Raw genomic sequence first — 20588 nt, forward strand, 5'->3', positions numbered from 1 at the left:
GATGCTTCATGCAACAACCTCTGAAACTTCTGGGTCTGTACTTCTCCCATTAACATTTCAGCATTACCCCAGTATTGTTGTTCACAATGCACAGCTTAGAGGCAATTTCACTTGTGAAGCTGTTTGACCTGTAGGGTACAACAAACTGTATAAAAAAAGGCAGTGTTAGACATGGTTACAGATAACATATCTGGCTAACCAGACAATCTTCTGATCTGACACAGTACAAGTTCCTAGTTGTTCCATTTATAAAAACATTCTGATGTTATTTTTTCAAGTTTTTCTATGTAATTTCTGAACATAAGCAACTACCTCAGAAAAAGAGAAGTCCTTTTATTTCAAAGTTATCAGTAACAGACAAGTTGTGAACACAAGATGATTTGGTTTGGGTCTGAGTATTTTTTTAACACTGAACCTGATCTCCCAGTAGTTTCTGAATTGTTATTGACTACCCAATAATTTCAGGTTCCCCACCCTTAAGAGGAAAGAGGGGTGTAAATTTACCTGGGAATAGGAAAGCTGCTTAAATAATAATAATAATAAAAACAAGTTTGTAAGGAAGGATAGGTCAAATCAAGGATAATGAGAAATGACAAAGTAGAACACTGTAGGGTTTTGTTAAATTGCATACAAGTGTGTGTGTGTGTGCACTTGCACACACACACACTTTTGGGTCTGTACAGAATCACTGTTTAGCTTGTAGTGCAGTTGCTTATAAAGAATACAAAAGACATTCCATTGTAAACTTTAAAGAATATTTAATAACTTTTAAAAAATAAAATGTATATTTTAAATTTTGTTCCTTATATGAATGCACAAAAATGTACCATTGTAATTGCAGCAACAAAATCCAAAGAACAGAGGAGACCTGCCCACTGTGGTGAGATACCAGTGACAAGGGAGGAGAATTCACAATGGAATCCAAACAAGATTTCCCATGGCAAGTCCCAACGTGTTTTCTAAGTGTCTAACTCAGTATCTATGCAGATCATTTACACTTGGCAAACTCTTGCAGATAAATTAGAGTAAATAGTCTAGGTTTAAAATGAATGCCACAATCAACTGCTGGTTTCTGTTGCTTCCCTTTGGTGCCACATTTGTGGCACAACACTAAAGCCAAGGGGTGAATGAAAGGTGTGACTCTGTCCATGCTGACAAGCTGTGTCCTACCCTGGCACGTGTAAGAGGCAGCCCAGTCACGTGTACTCAGTGGGACCAGTTTTAGTTTGTGAGAAGAGAGGCTTTGGGTGGATTCCCTTAGCAGCCCTACTGCTGATGCAAGACAGAGTATTTTTACAGCCTCTGTGAAGGTGCTTCCTCTCCATACTATAAATCCTACAATGCTGCATTTAAATGCTAATTATTGATCAAAGAATAAACCTTTATGAGTTTGTTTGATTTGAGGAGGAAGAGCAAAGTGAATTTCAGTGATTGTACACTGTATGATGAGGAGCTAAGTAATTCTGTTGCACAAGTAGTAAGATTTGGCTGCTAGTGACAGTACATGAAAATAAACCATATTCTATTAAATATATATTTTGTGGTTTCTGTTGTTTTGTTTTTTAATTGTGAAGATGCAAAGCCAAAAGTATGTTGGATTGAATCTAAAAAGTTAAATCCTGATGCTGCTGAATTCAGTAGGTTCAGCCATATGCCCTGTGCCTTCATATCTTGTTATTACGCAGAAACAGCCATGGGAATAAATTAGGAGTGTTCCTTTATTGCCTTTGGTTCTGTCTTTAATTTAAATGTATTGAGTCCTCCTTCATGTTTAAAGATAAGAAGTCACAATAATATAAAAGGCTTTACTAAAAGTGACAAGACACTAATAGAAGCAATTGGAATGACTTCTGTGTTCCTCTGCCTGCATTCAATATCAGCAGCAGCCTTTCAAATGGATATTATGTACTACAGGTTACTTATATATAATCAACCAGTTTAATGTGAAGTTTCATGTGTAAAATGGAACTGTCTTTTTTTGGCTTTTTGTTGTATTTTTGTGTCCTTTTTTTTTTTAGAGATTGTTGCTGTTACACATCATGAAATCTTCTGACCTTGTCAGCAGAGAAAGGATGCAGTGCTTTTAAGAAAATATGGTAAGTCTGAGGCTTGTTAGATGCAGTGTGTTCAGAGGTATGAAATTGGATTGCGCTGGTAATGCTGTAAGCACAGTAAGAGCTGTTTGGTCTGTGTGGAGGGAGTTAATAACATCAAATATACAAAACAGTCCAGTTCAAATTATGAACAAGTTGCAGTAGCATCTCAGTTGGTAGTGGAAGGATGGTATTTAAAAAACAATTATTAGGCAATATCTGATCTGGGGTTTTTATTTTGTTTGTCTGCTTGGGGTTTTTTTTTGGTTTGTGGTTTTGGTTTTGGTTTTTTTCCCCTAACTGAATGTTTTTGTTGCAGTGACTGGAATTTACGGAGTGAGTGTTGCTTATACTCCCTTTAGGTACCTGTTTTTGAAAACCAAGGCAGTTTATCTTGTACAGACACCTAAACTGTGGAAAATGATTAGAGGAAACCACAAAATGTGACTTGTCTCCAGTGTACTTCTCATATTTTGTTTCCACTGAAGCTTTAGCTGAAGTCTGGAAGTGTTCTCTAAGAGCTCAGCACATATTACTGTGAGACTCACAGGAGCAGGGTTTGTGATCTCTTTTCCCTACACCATCAAGCAAATTGATGAGAGTTGCTCGCTGTGGGAGTTCTGCACAATGGTTTGCTCCCGTCAACTGAACCATCATCAGCCTGCTGTCTCTGTGTTAATTTTTAATGGCAGGGATCACTACAAATAGACTTGTCTACCTTTTATCTGTCTCAAAAAAAATCAATGTTTTATGAATGTATTCATCACTCTGTCGTGCTGCTTTTCAGTGGTAGAAACTCGGAGTTGTCAGCAGAAGCACCTCTGTGTACAAACTATAAACCAAGGCAAGAACTAATGGTACAGCTAACTTGGGATTGTCTGTGCAGGTCAAGAACACACTAGAGAGAGGGAAGGAACAACCTTACACCATCTTTTGCAGAGCAGGACAGCCTGCAGGTCAGCCTGGGCTCAAGAGGCAGAGAGCAAGGAGGCTGAGGTGGTCGCAACACGTCCAGTGAGCCTCTTGTTTGGAGTACAGGGTACCTGTGTGTGGGCTACTTGCTCAGCTTGGGTTTGCTGGGGCTTGTTTACATGACAGTAAAATCCTTCAGTGCTGGGGAGGTGGCTGTGATCGTGGTTGAGAAGCCATTTAAAATGCACACACATTACTTTTACCTTAGCCCACAAAGCTAAATGCCCCATGGGGGTAACAGTTAGGAAATTGCTCCTTTAAGCACCAGACTGTCCTAAGCAATTTCTCAGAAAATATGGAGTAGCTCATGCCTGAGAATGAGAAGAATGCAAGAAATCAGCAAAGAGACCAAAAAACCCCCAAAGCTAAAAAATCGATCTGTCAAATAATGTAGGTCCAGAAAAGCATTAGTTATGGGTGTAAGAGATTGCTCAATAGGCTGTGGGTTGGCCTATTGTCCAGCTTTGTGCTGGAAATTGCCTTTAAATCAAAGCATGCAAAATGTCCCTCAGAGCTGAGACCTGCTGTTGAGAGCAGGGTAACTCTCTCTGTGAGCTTGATGCATGCTTCCAGTCTGCAGGAATGGTTGCACTCAGCTTCCTGGGCAAACACAGCTCCATGGCCAGCTCCCTGCTCTCAGTGACAGTGGCTGAGAGCTCCTCAAATGCTGCCTGAAGGGAGAAGGCCACCTGCACTGCTAAGTTGGCCTCTTCCCTACTGTGTCCTTTCCCTGGGGTGCTTCCCCTCTCCCTGGCACACATGCACTACCTGGAGCTGTTTGCTGGCAGGGAATTATGAACAATAGGACACATCTGATATTTAACCTCATCAGCAGAAGATGTGCATAGGAGGGTACTGCATCAGTTACTTCCCTTATCAATGAGTGGCTGCTCCTCAGCTAAGGAAAGTTATGGGTTTGATTTCTGCAAATTTCTCTGATTCCATGATATTCTAGGAAGTGTGGATTATATTCTAGGCAGCAGCTAGGTGAAGCAAAATGCATCTGAAAAAGAGCACTGAGAAGTGATTCCAGTTCTAGCAGAGACTGATGTGTCTTGGCTGTTGTCAGTGTGCAGCTAGAAGGAAAAAAAAAGCTAAGCATAAAAGCATCTGAAGTCTTAATAACTCTCAGAAAAATGAGCAATGTGTGAAAGATTTTTCCTCAGCGAGGCAAACTCTATCATACCTGCAGATGATGTTATCCCAAAGTAAATTAATGAAATGGTGACATTCAGGGAAGGAACAGCTGACAGCTTTGTACACACCTTCAAGCGTAGAAATGAGTGATATTTTTTGGCAGACTTACTTGAAACGGGGATGGTAAAAAATAAAACCATAGCAGACTGACAGAGAGAGCCCACTCACAAGTTGTTTACTGAAATGAAGATACAGCTGAAAGTAATTACTTGTTTCCCAGAGGTATAAGTGATAGTGCCTTGTACAAGAAATAATACTTGGTTATTTCAGTTGGAATGTAAAATAGGATAGAAAGGTTTCCCCTTTCTGAGGTTAGATGCTGGGTATTTTCACCTCCTTTCAGAAAAGTATGTGTTTATGAATGTAGTATATATAACATATGCAGTCAACCATCTATATGCCACTGGCAATTAGGAAGTGAGGCAATGTCCAGTGTTGTTTTCCATTGGCAGCCAGGATCCCACTGTACAGATTCTGATTAAAAGCCTGACGCTGCGGCGTGTGAGATTAAAAATACTCCTTTAAAACAATGTGTTTCTGAAGATGATCCTCTCCTGGCTACAAAATCATCTTGAGACACTTGGAGGCAGGGCTGCTTGATCTTGATTTTAGCTGTGTGCAAACTGTAGTAAAATTACACTTGCATTCAGTGCTAGCTACTCGGTACCTTCTTGCTGAAGAACATTTCTTTCCTATGTCCTCTTCCAGACTGGGAAATGCAGGGAGGCAGCCTGGCAGCCTTTGCAGAGGTTGCCTCAGTGCCATCTTTTCCTAACACGGGTTTGCAGCCAGCCCCTCATAGCAGCCTGTCCTGCCTTGCCACAGGCCATGGAAAAGGAACCATCGCTTTTTGGTTTCCTCTGCATCAGACAAGGCTGCTTCTTACCTGTGCCAGTTCAAGGACTGACTTTCTTTTCTTCCTCCTTCAGTAAAGTGGGGTGATTCACAAAATCTTCAGAAAGATAGCATTATACACAGTTTATAGTACAAAGGGGGAAAAAAAAGGTCAGATGAATGAGCATGAAGGAGATTTCTCCTGTGTCCTTTGGAGGAGAAGCAGAAAGATTGGGAATGGTATCTATGCACAGTAGGTGTCTGCCTTGACTACCTGACAATACATGGTCATTGCAAAGGTGAGTCCAAGAATCTAAGAGAAAAGAAACAACAAACAATTGTTTGTCAGTAAGTAAAAAACCCCTATTTATTGAAACAACAAGAAAAAAAGAGAAAAGCATGACACTAGTTTTGTTCACACACAGGACATGTCACATACTGCTTTTTCTGCCTGTTCATATCCTTGTTCTCTTCCTAGAGTCTGTCTACCTTTTGTCCTTATCTGCATTGCTGTCTTGCAGAATGAACAGTGAGAGCAGGCGAGAGTTGATCTCTCCATCACGAGCAGCCACCAGATACTGGGAAGAGGTGTATTAGAAAAACTTGGATGCCTTTTGCTTGAAAATATTTTGTAGTAGCAATCCACAGCTGTGTGGGTATTGTGTGGGTATCCCTGTAGCCGTTGTTTTGAAAGACATTGGATTAATTCCTGGCCCTATGGATGCTGTGGTTTACTTGCCTGTACTTCACTTTTCCAAGTGTGTGTGAGCACAGGTCCCTGTGGGGGAATCACTGGAGACTGAACATGCATTAATCATGGCCATCACTGCCTCATCAACAATGGATGTGTTTTCCTACTCAGCCTATTCAAGAGAAGCAGCAGGGAGGTGGGGGCTCTTCTCCCAGCCCAGCACTGACAGCACTGTTGTGCTGCCTCTGCTTCCTCAGAAGGGGATGGGGGAGAGAGTCTTGCTTTCCTTCCATCTGAGGTACTTACAGGAATGTACTAAGTGCTTGTTACTTTCCCTCTGCAGCCCCACTGCAAGAGCTGTCACTGAAATGAAGGTCTGCCAGGTAGAAAATTTCAGGGTATGAATTCTGTTTTAAGCACTTAATTTGACCACTTCAAATTTAGTCTTTACATGAGTAATAGTTCCTGTTAATGAGTACTTTGAAAGAATATATGAATACACACGGACACTATTACATTTACAAACAAAAAATGGTTATGAAGTTGTTAATCTTCCTCAAGTCTCACTCTTCCCCAGTGAAATCAGATTATTAAGTTTTGGTGTGCTGTTTATAGGAAGCCCTGCCTTTTTGGAAGTACCCCTGAACTCTGCCTTCTGCTTCCTGGCAAAGGAACACCTTTGGGGACAGCTACATAACAAAGCAGTGGTGGCTGAACTTGGTTTATAATTTGAAGCATGCACAACTGAGGAAGATTCTTCTGTTGCTTGTGCTGTATGTTCTTCAACTTTTATGTCACTGTATGATTCTGTAAGATACTTAAATGAAAAACTGTCACATGCCATGGGCCAGAACAAAACTGAAACAGCAGCAAGAGAGGGAGGCGAGCTCATTTTAGGTGACAGTGCACAGAAACTTTTGTCATCAGGTAGATTCAATCACACCAGGCAGCTGGAAGGCAGACTAAAAATCAGTTGTGTTCTGTTTTCTCTGCGTTGCACAGCATTTAGTAGGAATATGAATTTGCATTTTTAAATTGTCTGAAGTGTTTCCTCCCATGCAAACTAGCAATGTCTTTCTGTCAGAAATTGTCTTAGAACTTTTTTACATTTAGGGTATTTATGAGAAGGACTCTGACCATGGGCTCCTGGGGGTTTTTAGTGTCCTTTAAAGATACTCTAAATCCTGAATGGATACTGAAAAGTTGGTTTGGGTTTTTTAATTATGGTAATATATTAACAACAGTCATAAATTGTCTGTCTGCCATATGATCCTGTATTTTTTTTCTCTAAGCATATCTGCTTACTATACTGGAACAAACCCCAAACTCTGCTGAATTTGGGTCTGTGAGGCATCAGGCATTTGCAGTAATCAGCTGCAGCCAATACATGACATATGAGAGAGTAAGATATGTGCCATTCTGCCTAATCTGTCATTAGCGGGAATGTGAGTAGAATACTGATCTCAGGCTCTCTCTTGCTGCTGCTACTGGCATCCCAGGAAAAACTAAAAAAAAACAACCAACCAAACCAAGCAACCATGGGTTAATCTGCAGTGACATGGTGTTAATTAGCTTAGCAATGCCATCCTTTGTGCTTGCACGTTGAGTGTGAGAGAGGGGGAGTTGGAAACTAAAGCGAGATCTTCACTGAATGTAGGAAAGGGCCTTTGAAGCAGCCTGAGCTCCAGCACCACTTTCACCCGTGTATGCTCAGGCTGTGCCACTGGTGTTTACACTGGCACAGCCACAGCAGGCTGGGTTAAAGGCACAGGCACGTGAGACAAAGTGGTGGACAACAGATTCTTGTCTGACCAAGGTCACTGTGGAAAGGTCTGCAACTCAAAAATCGGGTAGGCAAGTCTGTGCCAATCACACCTACTGAGCTTCCCTGCCATTAACAGCAAGGGAGCACAGGTCTGTTGGCAGGACTGACCAATGGGCACCACATCTTGATTTGTAATTTACTCTGGACCTTAGGGATGAGGTTGAAGAGTTTAGCTACCTCCAGACTATGTTCAAGTTGGATATTTAGCCTAAGTTCTCTCTGGAGAATAACTGGACAAATACAGGCACCCTAAAGGCAGCTCATCCTACCCTGACTACGTGTCTGGAGTCCAGAGCTCCCAAGTCCAGTTTCAGTCTTAGATGAACCACTTGATAAAGCGCCAGCTGTGCAGTACTCCTAGTCCTGTGCCTTGTACACAGTATTTTAACTAAAGTAAAACACAGAGTATTTAATAATTTTGCATGACAGTACAGGAAAAATCTGCTTGAGCAGAGTATATATCTGAATCTACCGTTACTTTGGTAGTTAAAATTAGTCAGGATTTGAAAACTGATATTAAACTGTACCTGCACCATAGCTGTGCACAATCCAAAGATTCCCACTGCCAGTAAGTTTTCCTGGAGCCATACTTTCACAGTTTCATAGCAAGGCTAAAAATAAAAAGAAACAAACCAGGAATATTGTATTAGCCATAAATACAGCTCTACTCTCCTGGGAATATACAGCCAGAGAAAAAATGGATCTGACCTGGCTGCTAGGTAGCCTGGATTATCATTTCAGTGCTGGAGCAATTATAGTGTATTTTTGGGTTGAAGTTTGAGCATGGAGCACTAATCCCAGTGACACAAAAAAGTGCACCTCCAAAATGCTGCATGAGCATAAAAATTTATATTGCACATAAATCCAGCCAGCAACTAAAAATACTCTGCTGGTTTTTGCTGGGGTAGAGTTAATTTTCCTCACAGTGGTGGGTATGGGGTGGGTTTTGGATTTGTCCCGAACACAAGGTTGATAATCTGGGGATATTTTGTTATCATTGCCAGGCCTTACACAGAGCATGGTTTTTGGTTTCCCTCTCGATCTGTCTTTATCTCAACCCACTCTTTTCTCACTTTTACTTTTCTGCTTCTCCCCTTGATCCCACTGGTAGCAAAGTGAGCAGCAGCTGTGTGGGGCTTATTAGCCAGCTGGAGTTTAACTACAACAAAAAAACAAGCACTGGGTTTGGGTCCTCTTTGCCCTCTAATACCCAACCAGAAGCAGTTAGAACCTTACAACGAGGCTTTCATTTTCTCCACGTTTCAGGGAAGTAAACACTTCTGATAACACATACAGACATGAAACCCAGCAGTGCCAGTGGCTCTGTAGCTGCTCCTGCTGCACAGGACCCATTTTATCCCATTTTCCACCTTTTCAAACTCCATGGTGGGCGCTCCTGCATTATCTTCTTCCTGCTTTAAACTCTGCAGTATCTGTAGCCCAGTTTTACTGGTCCAGTTTGGGGAGGGTGTAATTGGCCCAAGTGAAACCTTTCTTTAAATACTAATGTCTGTAAGACAACCTTTTGCAAGAACAGTGCCCCTGTCTTGCAAATGTTCATGGCCAAGAATCATTCGGCCTTCAGTTAGGGGCTTTTCCATATATACAAAGGAAGAACTATTAATGCCCATCAGAAGCCAGAGGGTTAACCTGCACTGATTTTCTTGTTACCCTGAATAAAACAGAAGAAGAACTTTTTAGTCCTTAAATTAAAAAAATGACCTGGAGCTACTCAAGAAGTATAAGGAAGCTGTGTTTGATGTGAACTCAGCCTCTGTGAGTACCAATATGAAATCTCTCTAGAAAGTGGCCAAGAGAGCTTTACTCATTGTCCTCCCAAACCATTAGAACCAGCAAAACGTAGTTGTAATTCCACCTCGTCAGGTGGCCTTAGTCCACATCCCTCCTGTGTAATTGCACTACCTGTAATTAGCACAAAGAATTGCTGAGCTAATTTCAGAGACATATTTAGGCTCTGACTCTCTGTTCCAGAAAGATCTTGCTGAGGCCATTGTAGGGAAATTATCCCATGGAGTTTTGAATTTGATTACAGGCAAGTGCAGAAACTCAACAAAAAGAAAAACGCTGCTGGCAGCTCAGTGGAGCAGTCCCCGCTCTTCTGTGCAGGGGAAGCCCCAGAATGAGGGCTCCTGGTGGGAGCAGAGTGCTCAGGGCCCTCACAGGCCTCTTGCCCAGGGCTGCCTGGGCTGTGATAAGCTACAGCTGCTGCTCCAGGGCTGTGTGTGCAAGAACCCTTTGCCTTTATTGCTACCTGGCCCCAGTAGGTGGGACACTATAACAGGGACATTCCTGCCATTTCCTAGTAGGTATCACAGTCTGTGCTGCGGATCAGTGTGGAATGGGCCTATCTGCAATGTGGAACAACAGCTGAAAGGAAACCAGCCCATAAGAATAACCAAAGAGGGGGTTCATTGGAGGTCAAAGGCCACAGCTCAACAGGAGCCTTCTGAAAGCACTGATGAAAGGTGAATGAGGTGCACAGCTTATTGTCTGTGCAGCCCTGACCACCTGCCTGCCCTTCACCTGGGCTGCAGGGCAGCGCTGCCGTGTGCTGCAGAGCTACTCACCGCTTTCCACCAGGTCCCTGGGGAGTGGAGCCCACAGTTCTCGCTGAATTCTAAGCAGCAGGAGTCTGGCACTCGGGTTGTGTTGTACACTTCAAACCAGTCCGTGTAGTTGGAGACTCCACAGCATCTGAACTGGAAAGAGATGAACCGGGGTGATACCGTAAGTGTGATCCGTCACTGACTTCTGCCTGTTCTGACTTTGCCTCCTGGAGCCTGAACGCTCAGTGCATTCCAATTACACCAGCAGAGGCTTGACATTCTAAAGAAATACAGTACTTCCTCAGCTGTACCCAAACAGACCCTTCTCTCCACTCTTTTGTGCTAGGTTTAAATATGGCCCTGTATGCAGCTGATGTTGATGCAAGAAGCAAAGGCCCCTATTTGCAGTGGGAGGATTCTGCAGGAGCTGAAACTGGACTGCCTCAGACAAGTACTGAGACTGAGTTATTGACTGACCTGAGTTGTAACAGTTGTTTGCAGCTCGTCAGGAAAAAAGATACAGGTACAGCACCCAAGAGATGCAGGTACTGGGATCTCTACAGCCCACTGCTTCTGGGATCATGACTGAAGTAAACAAGGTGAATTTCTCACTAAGCTGTTAATTACTAATCACCTTTGGAAGTCTTTTCCAGTCAGCAAAAGATGTATTTCCTCCTCTTCTCTCTGTGGTGCAGTTCTTTAATGTCATCTTCTGATGCTGCTGTAATAGCTGTGCCTTAAGTGTCTGCCTACAACAACACAGTGTGTGCAGAGATCACAACTCTGCTAAATCAGAAGCTCTGTTCCACTTTGGTAGTGGGATGAAAGGTACAGAGACACACAGTGGTACAGGGAATGGCTCTGGCCTTCTTCCCCTTGGGAACTGCCCTATTCCAGTGACAGGAAATAAGCTAGGACTCGTTACCATATAGATGTATACACCATCTGTCGCCCCTATGCAAAAGTATGAATTTGTTGGCGTTTAGACACTTCAGCACCAATAAGTAAACAAGACAACACTGGGCTGCAGAACTGCTCTCTGCCATTCACAGTACCTCACACCTTTTTGGGGCTATGCCAGCCACCTACATAGTCCCAAAATTACTTGCCAAGATCTTATTTTTCAAAATGGGATTTTATATAAGCCTTAAGAGTATTTTTCGCATCCCTATAGAGACCACTTCCCTTGTTTGTGAGAGACTCATGATCATGCAGACATCTGCATCACCAGGGCCAAAGACCTAATTGAGATCCTGATGTTTACACTGGCTCGAGGGAGAGTTTTGCTTTGTTATACCGTAGTTGTAGAGTTCAGGCTGTAGTAGAGTTGCAGTGCTCAGGTCTTGCTGCACACACAGAATGTGCCACTCCAGACCTATAGAGGGCAGAGATGTCACATGCTGCCTCATGCATCACAGGATGCTTCAAGCACTCAGAAAGTACTTCTTGATAGAGGCATTTCAGTGCTCACAGCAGAGTTTTTCTTCTGGCAAGGAAAAGTCAGAAAACTTTCCTGGACTAACATCCATCCCTCCAAGTTTCTGTTCCGAATTATGATTTGGTCTGTGGCAGGACTCAATCCTCCACTTACAAATGTTTGATTTGTAAGCTTACGGGCTTCATTTTCTACAAATTGACATGAAACTAGAAAAAAAGTTTGTGCCTTTCTTTTTTTTCCTCTGTGTTCCTGCAGAGAACAGGAGGTCCATGTGTAGTGGGTCCCAAAAGCGGGCAGGAGCAGCCTGGAACACATGGCATGCATTTGAGGAAGGCTGGTTTATTTGGAAATCCAACAAGAAGAAGGTCTTGCAGGCTGTCATCATTAGAGTCGGGAGGCAGCTCTTTGACAGACAGTGAGAAGTGACAGCTTGTAAACAGCAAGCCTTAAAAATGTGGCTCATCTGTGATGTAGAGAGTGCAGCGGTAAGGGCTGAGACATTTGAGTGATGTTCTGGCCAAACACAAGTGACACGAGTTTGCATAAATCAGAACTAGACTCCTTCTCCCCATAATAATAATGCATGGCTGAAGGTGTCAGTCTGACAGACTAAGGAGATGAAGATGAAGCACGGATTTTGTAGCCAAGTGCTCACTAATGGGTTGGGGACAGCTGCTCCTGTGGAGCCTGTGAAGCAGGAGGTGGCTGGGCCATGAGCTAGGACTGGGACTCCAAAGAGCAAAAATTCCTGGTGAACCACAAGGTGAGAATAGGAAGGGATGCAGTTGCAAAGATGAGCTGCAGTTGGACACAAACTGCGTGCCCACAGAGATTCTCTGTACAGCAGACACGGCCATGGGGGAATGGGCTAAGAGAAGGTCAAGGTATAAATAATGACATAACACAGGATCGATAGTCTTGGGACTGATGAAAGAATGTCTGTAGCTATAACTGGAAGAAGTATCTTTGGAAGACAAAGGAAGGATGAGCAGTGGGATTAAGCAGCGGATGATCCATAGCCCTAATCAAGAGGGGGTGATGGATACAGTGGAGTTCTAACACCACAGAGACCTGAGAGTGCAGAAGCAAGGCAGGGAGCACTGCTCAGTGAAGGCCAAGGTCTGTGCCTGGCATCTCTAGGGAGCAGGGGCACTGATCCATGGTCAGAGATGCAGGAACGAGGAAACGAGCAGCAATGGGATTGAATGGATCACCAGTTCAGATTCAGCTAGCAGCCAGAAAGGCAGATAAGCTGAGAGCTCAATAAACTCAGGGACTTCACTATGGATGTCCAAGTAGAAAAGAGAGAGGGCAGGAGTGACTTTGGATCATGTGACAAGCAACTGGTTTATCCCAGGTTGATGCAGCTGAACAGTAAACAGCCAAACTGTTGAGGGAGATGAGGGACCATTAGAAGAAAGGGGAATATGGAGGACTTTTTTAGAGGCCTCTTAGATTTGAGAGCAATGTTCTCTTGAAAATTGGCAAGCTTTCTAAGCAGGGATAGTTGGAGACAGGCCTACACCTGGAGGATGGAGGAAGCCCAGGGCACATGAAGGATGATGTCAGTCACCAGCAGTTTGTTGCAGCCAGTTCTGCCACAAAGGCTGGCTGATGTTCTGCCAATGCCAGTCATGAAAGCATTGAAGACTTGATTCTTGCTACAACCAGATTCATTTTTTGGTCACATTTACACTCCTGTCTTGTTCCCTTCACAAGTTAAGTGACAAAATTACACCAGGTTGCCTGATTGCTTAGTTCTGTGCCTACTTTCAACATTTACATTTTTTAGAAACAATTACAAACTAACAGTGCTTATTTTGGGGTACCCAGACTAGCACCCTTTAAAAGGGAGCAATCTATTAAAAAAGTTTCTTTCTCAGTGCAACAGTGCAACTCCTGATAAGGAGTTGGACACCTGTACATATTTGACAGGTAATCCCAATACTGAAGGCTAAGTAGGCCTGATCTCTGCCGAATTCCTGCAGACTCAGCCAGGATGGGCTAGGGTTCATGAAAATAAATAGATATTCAATCCTTGTTGCAGACAGTTTTTAAGCAATGCCTCATTTTCTGGTTTTGTGAATGGGGCAAAGAACTAGAACAGGTTAGGGGACCTCCTGTACACCATTTTCCTCCATCACTGTAAAAAGTGGTGAATAATACAGTTTTGTTCTAAAAACCATGTTCAATGGGTGGCATGGATTCCTTCAGCAGTAATTCAAAAGTACAGCTTGATCTAATATAATCAATGAGTGGGAAGAGGGAGATGGGTCAATTTTCATCTCAGTTACAGTGGTCTAAATAAACATGAAAAGGCATTACAAAGCAGAAAAAGTGAGCTGAATTTGCTCACTTTGGTGAAGCTAATAGGTTTTCTGCACACCTCTCAAATTACTGCCCAGTGAGTTAGAAGTGCTCAAATATTGATCACAAAGATGTTGGGGATGAAGCAACACTTTAAAAATTAATGCCTGTTTCTCCTTTTCTAATGATCTCCACCTGTGACTTTAACCAGTCCTGGTGGGTAGGGAGTTTAATGCAGTTCAGGATAACTTACCTCCTGAACTATCAGAATTTTAGTCATGTTTGAAAATCACTTTGTAAGCGTTCGTAGTCTTTGGTCACGACACTCAGAATTCATCTGCTTGTGTTTCTATCCTTTTAAGGTTTGAAATGCTATTGAGAAAAGCTGAGAGTTTGGTTAGCTGAAAGTATTAAAAAGAAATCAATAGAATGTTCTGATTTGAAACAGCTCCCTGACCTAGAGGCTTACTAGGACTGCAAAATGAGTCCACTGCCTTTCCTCTCACACACTTTGCAGGTTTGCAGCTTAACCCAACTCCTTTATCAGTAACATGAACAGCTCAGGCATCAGCCAAAACTCCAACTTCCTCTTAAAAGACGGGCCCTGTTTTTAACTTGTTTCCAGTTTCTTGAAAATGGCAGGCTTCTGTTAAAAAGAGGAAACCCATTTCTGAAGGCACAAATGCTTTGGAAAAGAAAACCTTCCTCAAAAGGTGCTCAGGCCTTTCTCACTTAGACAATCACCACTCACAAGTCACTGTGTGCACTGGGCATCCACACTCCCAGTCACAACTCCCCTCTGATTTGTGACTGGCCAGCCCACAGAAGTAACATGGCATCTAAATGTGTTCCTTGGAAAAACTTCTTCCTCCTTTTTTGAGCCAAAGCTGCCATACACAGTAGTACCTAATGAATGCAGGACGGGGATGGTCTCTAAGTACATCTTGGGAGAAATTAAGAACTATGCCAGAGCACCTAAGATACTGCTCTAATCGCTGCTCAGACTCTGAAAGATACTTTTACAAAGAAAGGAGTGCACATGCAGAGGGGACGAGGGCTCATTATGATTTCTGTTACTGTCTTGTTTTTACATGACACTTTTTTTTGTGAGGCTGCTGTTTCCCATCCCCATCCAGACACAGCCCATGGCTCAACTAAGGACTGATGTCTCCCATTAGGGAAAACACTGTCCTATATGGAACGTGGTTGCTCTGCTGTGAGTTTGTTGAGAGCCTTAGGAGACAAAATGCAAACAGCAAGCCTGGGCTGGGACTTCCCTTGCAGAAAATCCCCTGAATCTCCTAATCCTCCAATCAGTGACTACACTCTACTGATTAGGGATGTAAGAGATAATGATTATTACACAAAAACCCCCCAAGTTGGCATTTAGATAGCTCTATTCAACTGCAAAGTGTTTTACATAATTAACCATGATGGGATTGTCTCTGCTGCACCTCTGCAATAGTCTGTTCCCACACAGTTTTCAAAGATACATGTGAGAACTAATTATGCAGAGTGGCAGAAATGGATCTGTGGGAGCTCTTTGCTGTTCTCCTCAGTGCCCAGCGTGGGGAGCACAGTGACTTTGACACTGTGGTACTGCCAAGCTGGCACGTGGTAATTTCACAGTGGCTGTGGGAGAGTGATGTCCCTTGGCTGCACAGAGCCCGTGGGTGGCATTTTCTTGTCATCTTTCGAGCTCTTAGGAGTTAGCTAACGTGAGTTTCATTGGGAACTCATAAGGCACTCTTTAAACTATAATGGGTTTCAAGACCAAAGGAATTATCAGGACAAATGACTGTGATCTGCAGCACTACACAAACCACTGAGTGCTGCCTCAAACCCAAGCTGGTCACCGAACGTGACCATTTCCTTTAAGCCAAATGCCAGGTCTTGTTCTTTAGAGAAAAAGAATCCACTGTGCTGCAGTACAATGGCATCCTACCACCAGATATGTCTAACCTGAGATTTTAGCTCTTGGATCAATTACAGAACCCTTTTCTCTCACAAACCTTTCTCCTTCCTGCTCTCTTTTTAAGGGCTGCAGTCACATCACTACTTCATCTTTGCCTGTTTTTATATAAGGTGTGTAAAATTTCTCACCATAATGTCACTTTCCAAAATTCTCATTATTCTTTTACATCTTTTCTGAATCCAATCAACTTGTGAAGATTTTGAAAAATGTGACTATGTGAACTAGATATTGCACATATTGTTACACCTATTTGACACAAAGAGGAGCAGAAGTGTTTATATCCCATGAGTCCTCCAAAAACTGCTTTTCTCCCCACCTTTGCTATATGCTTTTAAGAGTTCTTGGGGTGTCACTAAAAGCAGATTAATACTTACTGCAAACATTTTAATATTAGTAGTTTTTGCTAAATTTTTACTACACATAATTAAGTTACTGTAAAAGAGTAAACTTTCTAATATTGTTGGATATCAGCAATGATATTAAAAATTTTATCTAAATGTTAGCACCACAAAATGCATTTCTCTCGTCAGTAATTGATGCCTTCTCATGCTTGATGTACTGAAAAAAGGAAAAAGTATTGGAAGAGGAAATTATTAACAATTTTGCAAGATGCTGAAGCCTTTTAAAGGTAACTGGAAGTACTTTTTATGTGCAGCTGTTGGGATGCAGGACTGGAGTTGGCTTGTTTGCTGGACTGAGCTGTTTGTCTTTGACACACAGGAGTGCTGTAGGTCACCTACTGCACTCAACACAGACAGGTCCTGCAGACTCAGAATGCACAAGGAGTGCAGCCACTCAGTTCTTTTGTTCTGTTACTGATCTCAAATCTTTAATTTCTCAGACCATTTCTTAGCATCCTGTTGCTCCTGTAACCTTGTATTGTCCATAAGAGGAGACTCTGGGAGCACTGGGAGAGGTTTCTGCCTTTGATACTTTTCAGACATCAGGCAAGACTCAACTCCTGTCTGTAACCACACTTGCACCACTGGAGGAGAAACTGAGAAAGCTGTGCAAGATTTTTTGAGTGAAGCCAAGGCAGTGCAAGCGCTTGTGCCTAAAGCAGAAGAAAAGCTGGAGCACTTTTCCACTCATGAAGCAGAGAACATGAAAACAAAAAGATCACCCTCAGGAGAACTGACTGAACTGAACATGAAACAAGAACAGAGCTAATAAACCTGAACTGTCACTGATGGTGTTTCCTCAGACAAGCACAGGATGAGGGAGCCAGCTACAATGTTCCCTAGTCCTTAGCAGATGACAATGGCAGAGGGCTGTCAGAGAATCAGGACAAAGGGACAACAGTGACAACACAGCAAAAACCATTCCCAGTCCACCTGTGATGGAGGATGATTGAATTCTGCCAGGGAAGATGTACTGACTGTAGGACGAGGTTGCAAACACCAGGGTCTGTTTCCATTTTGACTCACTAGTGGGAGCAATCATAGCAGGGAAAGGAGACAGGACAGAAATGGAAAAGTGGTTGAAGAGGTTCTTTGCTATTATGCTCTTCATCCCAACATAAGCCACACCTTTGACTTTAAAAAGAAGGCACTGCTTGTTTCCTGTCTGACCAGCTCTTTCCCCCTCCACATAGCACAGAACTGCATGATATTTAGGCATCAGTTTAATATAACCTTCTAAAAGGAAGAGATATTTCCTGCCAGATGAGAAATAAATAAAAATTACTGCTTGTTACAAAAAACAGAGTTTAGTTGCTAATGTGCTGACTGGGTGGGAGAAAGAGAGTGGCTTGGAATCTGGAGGTTTAATTAGGTTCACACCCAGAACACGCTGTCACAGAACCCAGAAGGTGAAGAGGAAGAGGTAAAAGAGAGAGCTCAGACTTACATCTGTTTGAATGATGCTCCATGCATTCGTGAGGCCAATATTTCCATCTGTCCCATACAAGTGAAGTCCTTTCTTCAGATCCCGCTGAGCATACTTGTCAATCTAAAACCAACAACAAAAGACACAGAACTCAAAATTTGCTGAGTACCACATTTCAGAATCAAAGTGCATGGAGCACAGAGATGTTGGACAATGATCCTGAACTGAAATGAGTAAAAGTTTAACAACACTTTGTAAGTAACACCAGGAGTTCCTCTTCTGAGTTTATGTTCCTGTTTCCCGTCACAGAGATCTTTAATACATGTTTGCCCTTCTCACATAACTACCAACGTACTGGAGACTGGATGCAGTTAACCACTTTTGCAAATAACCCTATCTATGAAAACATTCATCTACATACAGCGTTTCCTTTTAGCTTAGTATCTTTAATTGTGACCAAGTGCATTAATGCGTACTCTTCCATACTGGAAAACAGACAGACATGGTGTATTCCTTGTGATTGCCCCTCTGGAACTCATTCCATACAAAATGATGTAACCAATGCTAATTTTGAGTTAACAGAGGCAGCAAGGTACTCTGCTTCTGCCATACTCTTGGGCCTTACTTCTGCTTTGTGCAGTCAGAATTGTTTTCTGACTGCAGCTGCAAAAAAGGTGGATGCAAAGAATCTCGCACAGTGTAAAAGAGGAATGTTCAACCCACTACATCATAATTATTATGGGGAAATAATGAAGTTACTCAACAAAATGACTCTACAAAAATACTATGGCCTCAAAAGCTCACCCTGTCCAGGAAGCCTCTGCTGTATGTGCAAAAGATTGCGCTTGATCTGTCCAGTTCTTTTCTTTCCTTCTGAAAGTTTACCAGCATCATGTTGAGCCAGTAATACAGAGCTTTGAGGCAGTACAAGAAACAGCACAAATTAAGATTAAGTACAACTTAAACTCAGCATTTTAACTATCATGCAAGGCCTTTCCCAGGGATGCCTTCCTTGAACAGTAGGTGCTGTGATCCCCTGTAATTATCATGTAAGCTGCTTTTGGCTTTACACAGAGATTATACATAGTCACTGGTACGTTAATTAGAAGAGAACACCAAAGCTGAAAGCTGTCATTAAATTTGGAATTAGTTGAGAAAATTACAGGCAATAAACGATAAACTTATATGTGTTGGGGATTCCTGGCATTCATTTAAGAATTAGATTGAACTGTGTTTCAGCTCTGCACTTACCCTCAGCTCCCTGTGTCTCAACTGGACCTGCTGGGGTCTCCAGCAGAGCCATCAATTAGGATGGAAGGGCATGGTTGTGATGCCAGTCTCAGAGAGGCTTGGAAATTTAGTTAATGTCCTTCCAAGGCAGTGAGGTAAATTAATTGTTGAAAAACTAATTCTTATTCAGGAACTGACAAAGCTGAAGAGGAACAGGGTAACTAAGGGCAGGTGGGGACAGAAATCCAGCTAGGCGATCTGTTGTTACCTTGAAGATGAAAGAGCCAGATTTATTTTGAATAATAATTTATCTCACCTGAGAATATCTGCCCTGTAGAGTGAGAGAGTTACACACCACCCTCAGGTTCATCGGCACTAATACGGAACAAGGGAGAAAATGGTGATTCTTATCTGAAGGGCAAATACCATGTTAACAAAAGGATGCAAAATGCAAAGTTTGCATTTCCTCACTCAAGTTTTGCTTTGCAATCTTGACATCCAATTTGAGATGGATATAACATCATGATAATTTATTAACTTGACATTCATAGAAGATCAAGAGCAAAGTTTTGTTAGTCCATGTGTGCTTTAACATGGTCTCAAGAGATTGTGTCACCAAGCATTCCCGATCTTCCTTCTACCTGGAGAAGCCTCACTAGCAAGCGACTTGCTGAGGCAAAATGAAAGCAAGTCCTCTCTTCCTCACAAAATTAACCACTTTTCCCGCACAAAGAGTGCAGGGCCTGTATAGTGGGAACACAGCTGGCATCAGATTTTCTTATTTCAGAAACTGAGTAGCCAGCAGAGCATTAGTCAAGCAAACAGGCTCTGTGTGACCAGTTCTCCCACTGCTATTTCAGAAAGCCTCAGCGTCAAGTCCTGCACATGGTATGGCCCACCATTATTTGTTGTTTTAAAAATAAAGTTGAATCTTGCTTGTTGGAGGATGTAAGTGTTTTTAGATTCCCACACCACGCGTGTCTCACTTCTTTATCTCTCTCATCTCTATGCAGGCTGCAGCTTTGAAAGAGGCAAACACATGTTGTGGAACAGTATTGCCAGACTGTTCTACCTTTTCATTTCATGTCCACTGACAGGGAAGGCATCTGGACCTGAAATACCAGTTTTACACATATACACACAGAGAGAACTTTGTATTGATTTGAGTGATGGTAAAGACAGGATTTTATACAGTTCTCTTCAGTAAAGTTTGCATCTGACCTTCTAATCAAGTGTGCTGTACATACAACAGCATGCTGCTCTCTGAAGAGCAGCTGATTTAAAATCTCTTGGTCGCAGAGTAATCCTTGAAGCATTCCCACTCTTCTGTTTGCTTACACTAGGCTCAAAAAGATGTTGGTCAAACCCTAGGAATAACCTTGTACACAACAACTGAGTTTGTGGGTGGCCACTGGGCTCCAGGAGAAAGGGGAACAGGGATGGCCTTGGCCTCCTGGCACTTGTGCCTGCAGCTGAAGTACCAGCAGGAAGCCCCCACCCCCTGTGTCTCCCCCTTGCATTTGTTATTAATGTGTTACCCTGCATGAATTAATCAGTGCTGACGAAGCCTTGGACTTCCTAAGAGCCCAGATGAAATTAAACAGGAGCACTGCCCTCGTCCCCACTGCGAGG

General features: G+C 42.6%; 1 protein-coding gene across 9 annotated transcripts in view; it reads right to left on the reverse strand.

Moving 5' to 3' along the window:
* Positions 1-1548: 1548 nt before the first annotated feature.
* Positions 1549-20588, reverse strand: part of TSPAN4 (tetraspanin 4) — a 415251-nt gene continuing 396211 nt past the window's right edge. For 8 of the 9 annotated variants that reach the window (XM_063398243.1, XM_063398238.1, XM_063398242.1 and 5 more), the window contains 4 exons: positions 17748-17849; positions 10201-10332; positions 8140-8223; positions 1549-5409 (listed from right to left, as the gene is read on the reverse strand). In XM_063398243.1, the coding sequence (XP_063254313.1) occupies positions 5341-5409; positions 8140-8223; positions 10201-10332; positions 17748-17849 (387 nt within the window). In that variant the 3' untranslated portion in view covers positions 1549-5340. Of the gene's footprint in view, positions 5410-8139; positions 8224-10200; positions 10333-17747; positions 17850-20588 lie in introns of those variants that run through there. The other variant, XR_010080524.1, reaches the window with a different exon arrangement.

This window comes from Prinia subflava, chromosome 5, assembly GCF_021018805.1.
Source record: "Prinia subflava isolate CZ2003 ecotype Zambia chromosome 5, Cam_Psub_1.2, whole genome shotgun sequence".
NCBI lineage: Eukaryota > Metazoa > Chordata > Aves > Passeriformes > Cisticolidae > Prinia > Prinia subflava.